The sequence below is a fragment of the Rutidosis leptorrhynchoides genome, chromosome 11, assembly GCF_046630445.1.
Source record: "Rutidosis leptorrhynchoides isolate AG116_Rl617_1_P2 chromosome 11, CSIRO_AGI_Rlap_v1, whole genome shotgun sequence".
Taxonomy (NCBI): Eukaryota; Viridiplantae; Streptophyta; class Magnoliopsida; order Asterales; family Asteraceae; genus Rutidosis; species Rutidosis leptorrhynchoides.
In genome coordinates this window covers 390,908,273-390,915,127 of record NC_092343.1, presented here as the reverse complement: position 1 = coordinate 390,915,127, position 6,855 = coordinate 390,908,273, and the positions used below count along the sequence as shown (strand labels likewise).

Here is a 6,855-nt window from a genome sequence, read left to right as displayed (position 1 = left end):
AATTTCGTCGCTTTGCATTATAATATTATGAAAGAGAAAATAAACGTGTATCACCCTTGCATTTAAAAGTAGAAGAAAAAATTACGTACATGTGGTTTGTTCACATTTGCATCATAACACCTGAACTATTTTTTTTTGCGTAGTTAGTACTTCAGTTTTGCTTAACTATCGTAGTTGATACCATAACCTAACTATAGTCAAAATTTAATAATTAACTCCTCACATGTGACATGCATGTGAGGGCAAATTCGTCACTTTCTAATAATATTCTTCCTTCACAATACAACTTGAATCAATTAGAATCTTACAGTGATATAAGAAGATCAATCTCAGTTGAAAAAAAAGGTTTGACCGAAAACACTGTTTCGCAAAAAAAAAAAAAATTTAATTTAAAACTTACTCCATATTTTAATAGGTTAAAGAACCCAAAAAGCAAACAAGCCACATCCTGAAGAAGCAAACAAGACACATTCCCACAAAGCAAACAAGCCACTTCAAAAATATAATATGTATCAACCAATCCACCCCTTTTTATTATCACAATTAACAAATAGCAAACAAGAAAAGGCATTTGCCACATTCTGAAGAAGCAAATATACATTAGAAACTGACGGGATGTTGGAATACTGAAACACGATTAAAGAACATTCACCAACATAATTGACGAATGAAAGATGTTTTCATGTTTCGGCTAGATATTAACTAATCCCGATTTCAGGCTTTCAGCCGCAAACAACCCAACGCCTCCTCCTTTGGTGGTGGTGCAGGAGTTGGTGACCTTTTGATTTCCCACGGCAGCCGCCGCCTTTCCTCTTTCAGCTGCTACTCCTCCAAAAACTTTGATTGGTTGAATCGTTGTTAATGTTATCGGTTAGTTTGAATATAAACTTTGATACCCTATAAACTTTGATTTGGTGTCACAAACTATAAAAAAGAATCATGTACAGCTTATCAGAAAAGAATCATGTACAGTTAGTTTAGAATTTTAAAACCTCGTGTACAGCTTATCAACAAACTATAAACTTTGATACCCTATTATTAGTTTGAATAATTTGAGATTTTTCGATAAGTTATACCGATTTGAATTGATGGCTCTGTTCAAATTTTGTGCATTTAAAAAAGAATCAATTTAATTAGAAAACATTTGCATGATAATGGAAAATAACGAATTTGCCCTCACATGCATTGCACATCTGAGGAGTTAACCCTTAAACTTTGACTGCAGTTAGGTTGGGGTGCCAACCATGATACTTAAGAAAAACTGAGGTACCAACTGCGCAAAAAATAAAGTTTATGTGTTTTGATGCAAATGTGAACAAACCACAGGTACCAACGGCGTAATTTTTTCAAAGTAGAAATATAATTATAATTACGATATATTATCAATCAACCTAATTGATTAAAAAAAAAAAACAAATAACATGTAATCAGTTACGCTAATATTGAAGGTAATGAAGTAAAATATGATATACTGGTAGACAATAATGGTTGTGCTAATGATAGTGATTTATCAATTTTTTGTTTATTTATAATACTCTCTCCGTCCCAAAAAGATTATTTGGTGTGACTTTTCTTTAAATTTAAGAGATATGTGTAGATTGTCCATTTTATCCTTAATTTAATTGATTAAGAATTGCTTAAATTGTTAACTAATTGCCATATTTAATTGTAGCTTCCAATAATAGAGGGGATTTAATTGGAACTTTAAGGAATTTTGGTTGTCATTTTGAGTAAGGGACAATTTTTTTGGGACAAACAAAAATAGTAAGGTAGACAATTATTTTGGGACGGATGAAGTATTAAATATCTCAAGATAGCAAGTTTGAAGCCATAAACTTCTTACGAAAGATTCCATGTTCAAATATTGGGGTGTGGTTAGGGAAAGTTTGAAAAACGGTCACGAACTATTTCGATAAGGCTGCCACGTACATCAGAGTTTAATATATTCATCATCCCGAGTAATCCGAACAAAGAAAACTTCATAACTCATAACTTACGTTTGTAAGTTATGTTTTTAGCTTCTTTTTCTTTTGTTAATTTTTATCATAATTCTTATTTATAATAATGGTGATATAGATATAATAAATATTTTGACTATTTATATTTAAGTTTTTAAAATGTGTTTAAACACTGTTTTTTAAAGACAAATATTCGGAATCATTGACGAGGGAATAACCCACCCACCGATCATTTTATACGCACACTCACACTTTTTAGCGGAAACTCGAACCAGATTACACGGAACCGATCCTTAAACCATCACGAGGGGTAGGAGGAGCGGGTCGAAATCCTGAAATATGGATCGGTAAAACCTCCTAGGAGTCACTCCATAAATCGGGTAAATACACAAAAATGTTATAAGAGAGGGGACTCGAACTTGAAACCTCCCACCCCCATCTCCCATCCAACATACAAAGTGTTGGGTGTACCACTACGCCACAAGGGCGGGTACAACACGATTTTTGACTTAAATACGTTCTTATTCTGTCAATTAGCTTGTTTTTGGAGGCCATTATTGTATTTCTTGAAACGATTGGCTCTTAACGCCGATGTTTCTTTTGTTGCTTTCCTAGCAAATTCCTAAATCGAGACCCCCATTTCCAGTGACTACAAGTCGGTGGAGTTCATCAGATCCAAATACTCTTTTACGTGTTTTGTGCTGTTTCCAAATTCTTAAAGAATACCTGCAATTTGCCATGATATGCTATGTACATGCAGTTACTCTTCAAGCAGGTTTATAACAAAATGAAATATAATAATAACTTTTTTTTACATAGATTACACTGGATTAAACAAAAGTTCACACTTATTTTACATTACATTCACAACAAGTAGTACATTATATTTACAAAATATTTTGGCTTCAGTTGACCCCACTATATACACATTGGCTACGTTCCTTCCCTGTTTTGTTACCACAAAAATGATACAAGAAATGTGGAATAACAGGTTGCCTTATTAGATCGACTCACGTTTACACGACACTTACTATAAGCGTTTCCTTGGAACTTGCAACATCATTTTCGCCCAGTATCTGTTTTTTGGATAGTGCACGCCACTTGTCTATGTACGCCATAGAATCTGTATCTATGTTTGGAAGTTGGCGCGCTTCAAGGATATTCAGGATCTTTTTGGATTTACCAAGTATCTGAGCTGCAGTCCGAATGCTGTCTTGCCTTTTCTCTATTGCATCATGATGGCATTTCATTGTTATAACACGTGGTAAATTGGTAAAGCATGCTAATAATATATCTGCGATTAATGATGTTAATCGCTCAAAGATATCCATATCTGTTGGCCAATTGGGTTGCGCATTGTAGTGAAGCAATAACGTTTGGCTAATTCTGTACATACTAGTCGCTGCAACGAAATTGTGGGGTGAGTGGTACAGACTTGCATTTTTTTTGTCCTTGAACTGATTCACAATTTTAAGTGATTCATCACTTAACCATTGGAGAATCTCTTTTGATGTTTTTCCTTTACGAGCCTTCTTCCGAAGATCAATTTCAAGCCACGTTCGATAAACTTGAACTTCTGTGCCTACATGTCGAGATGCTTTACTTGAATTCACCAAATCTTCACATCGATTGAGATTTTCTTCAACGTGTCTTACAAAATAGATGCCTTCAGAGATGCTTAAAAGTAACCCCTTGACACGGTCATTTGTCACGTTTGGGAGTGCAACAGCAACGGCGGTTAAGGTCACTACCACTAGGCTCCAAGTATTTTTGAATTCATCTGAAATCAAAGGTGGGACTCGTTCGTCGTCAAACTCTACTACCCCGATGAATCCTTTAGAATCTTGTAGAAGTTTCATAAGATTTGTTGGACTTCTCTCTTCAGACACTTGAAGTAGTCGAGTTATAGAATTGAGCGTGTTTCTTAATATTCTCTTTGTGAGCTTTGCGCCATCTTCTATTTGTAAAACATACATTTTATATTCCTTCAACTCTGTTTTCATTTTGGTTTCAGAGGCACTTGGTTCGAATCTAAACCTTTTCAACGATGACTTGAAGATATACCAACAAACAGGAAACAAGATCAACAAACATCTTGGAATGAGACATATAATTTTGCACATAACAACAATCACTAATTGAAGGGCAATACAAATATTCAAAGTAATGTTTTTGAAAAAGTGGACCATCATTTTGGTATAACGGCCTGGGATATGTGAACTAACTTGACTTCGTTTCCACAACCTAAGCGTGAGGATCCAATTTTTCTCTACTTTGAACACGTTTAGATGGTTCTTGCTCCATTTTTTGGAGATGTGAAAATAACCGATGCTTGTGAAACATCGTAAAACTGGGGATATACTACCTACTACAACTCCAACTAATTGTACAATGATAATTACTTTTAAAGACCACCCATAATCTTGATGAACATCTACATGAGCCACATAATCTATCAAAATATATACTTCATACATAATAACTATAGAGGTTACAAACCCAAAAGCAGAAGCAACCTCTGAACAAGCAAGAGCAAATTGAGGGTTACCTGTTTCTGCCATCATCCAATACCTTTTAACATTATGCGCGAGTTCCTTGAAGGAGAAATTAATATCTTGACTATATGAAGCCAATATGTGCAACTTCTTGTATTGGTGTTCTAAATTTTTTCTAGAAGTTGGGACCGTTAAAGCTACTGAAAGCACTGATACTATCACCAAACAAAGTAACTCGGGGATTGGTTTAAGATCTAGAGTATCAGTTTGGAACCACAGATTTATATCAACACCGATCAACAGGATACCTAAGGCAACCATATTGACTAGAAGCTCATTATCATTCATAAGTCCTAAAGAAGGGAGAAAGTTGGCTATCATTACAAACAAAAACATACTGCTAACAAATTTTGCGATGGTAAGATCAAAATTATCACCATTTTTGTCGTAACTTAGATCAGCCAGTAGCTTCATTGCTAGTCCAATTATCGTGAGGGAAGCAGCATTGACAACGAAATATTTGTTTGGAAACCAATGTTTCCATCGCCAAAAACCGCAGAAAGCATCTGCGGCCATTGCAAGAGTGCATACTAGAGAGGCTATTGCAATATACAAGCCCACCCAGGGCATGGCATCCTCTGGAACGAAGATATGGGAAGAAAACATATGGGAAGAAAGAAATTATTATATTTGTATAGGAAAATATGACTTGGTTTAGTAGAATAAGAACTAGTTGATGGTTGATATATTTATATCCAATAATTACATTTAACACTCAATGATTAGAAAAAACAAAGAATTAGTGATGAAGACACTTTTTTTTTTTTTTTTTTTTTTTTAACGAGGAACCCACTATGGGCCAGAGCACATTGGCCCCCCCACTGCAGGTAAACCCCGGGTAAACGGCAAGCCAGCCCTCCACCGCTACCAGGTAAGGCATTCTCCAGTTTGGTCATTAAATGCGGGCACCCCTTAGGATTGAACTCGAGACCTCCCCTTAGTGATGAAGACTTGATTCATGCTTGTCTTATAAAGGGAAAACTTTGTTGACTGTATGTTGAAAACTTATTAACACATGCATTATTAAGCTAAGGATAATATAATTTACTTTTTAATAATACGAATTCTTTAAACATGAGTAGTTTAAAGTATAATTATATATATATATATATATATATATATATATATATATATATATATATATATATATATATATATATTGGTAGGATCAAGAGGGAAGTAACCATTCGGGGGAAGCAAAAACTTTTTTTTTTCATTTTTTGAAAAAACTTTGTTTACGAACATTATAGATGAAATGAAAATATGAACATTTAGTAGAGACACTTTGTGATAAATGTTTTTATTTTGGCGGGAAAACGCTCGAAGAAGTAATATATAACAATTATCGTGTTTTTCGAGCGTATTTTGAGGTTTTAGCTATTGGGGTTTAGATATTAGGGTTTAGATATTAGGGTTTAGATATTAGGGTTTAGAAATTTAGGGTTTAGGATTTAGATTTAGGGTTTAGATTTAGGATTTAGATTGAGTTTTTAACACGAACGGTTTAGAGTTTAGGGTTTAGGGTTTAGGGTTTAGGATTTTAGGGTTTGGTGTTTTGGGTTTATTCCATAAACCCAAAACACCAAACCCTAAAACCTAAACCCTAAACCCTAAACTCTAAATCGGGCTAAATTTTACTTCACAAAACATGAAAAAAAACGTTCATATTCTTCACGAACAATATTATCTTGAATGTTATTTTTTTCGATCGTTTTCCCGCCTAAATAATAACATTCATCACGAAGTGTCTCTTCTAAATGTTCATATTTTCGTGTGATCTTGATGCCGGAAAAAAAAATTCAAAAAAAAAGAAAAAAAAAATTTTGCTTCCCCCCGCTTCCTCCCGATTGGTTACTTCCCCATTGATCCTGCCCCTATATATATATATATATATATATATATATATATATATATATATATATATATATATATATATATATATATATATATATATATATATATATATATATATATATATAACTAATTTTAGCATCATAGCATGAGTGCATCAGTGCAATAAAATGATGGATTCGTGATGTATCCGTCACTCGAACTTACTCTGTTGCACTCTAGTCAAGCAGTCAGCGCCTGCACAAGCAAGCATATTAGCTTCGTCATTCCATTATTGTATCGAGAGGCTTGAGCCAGCAGGGTAGGGTTAGATTAGAAGGAGGCTCTTTAATGTGTTTTTTTTTTTCAACTTTGAATTATGTTAGTGTTTGTTAGATAATGGGTTAGACCCAAGTCCAATATGTGGGCTTGGGTCCATTAGGGTTCTTAGGATTTTAGGGTTTCATATGAATAATAAAGTAATCTTCATGGGTGACATGTGGCCATATCAG

The 6,855-nt window shown here is 34.2% G+C and overlaps 1 protein-coding gene across 1 annotated transcript; it reads right to left on the bottom strand.

Moving 5' to 3' along the window:
* Positions 1 to 2,974: 2,974 nt before the first annotated feature.
* Positions 2,975 to 5,029, bottom strand: LOC139876061 (uncharacterized). The gene has a single exon (XM_071863361.1). The coding sequence runs from the start codon at positions 5,027 to 5,029 to the stop codon at positions 2,975 to 2,977; it is 2,055 nt and encodes a 684-aa protein (XP_071719462.1).
* Positions 5,030 to 6,855: the final 1,826 nt, after the last annotated feature.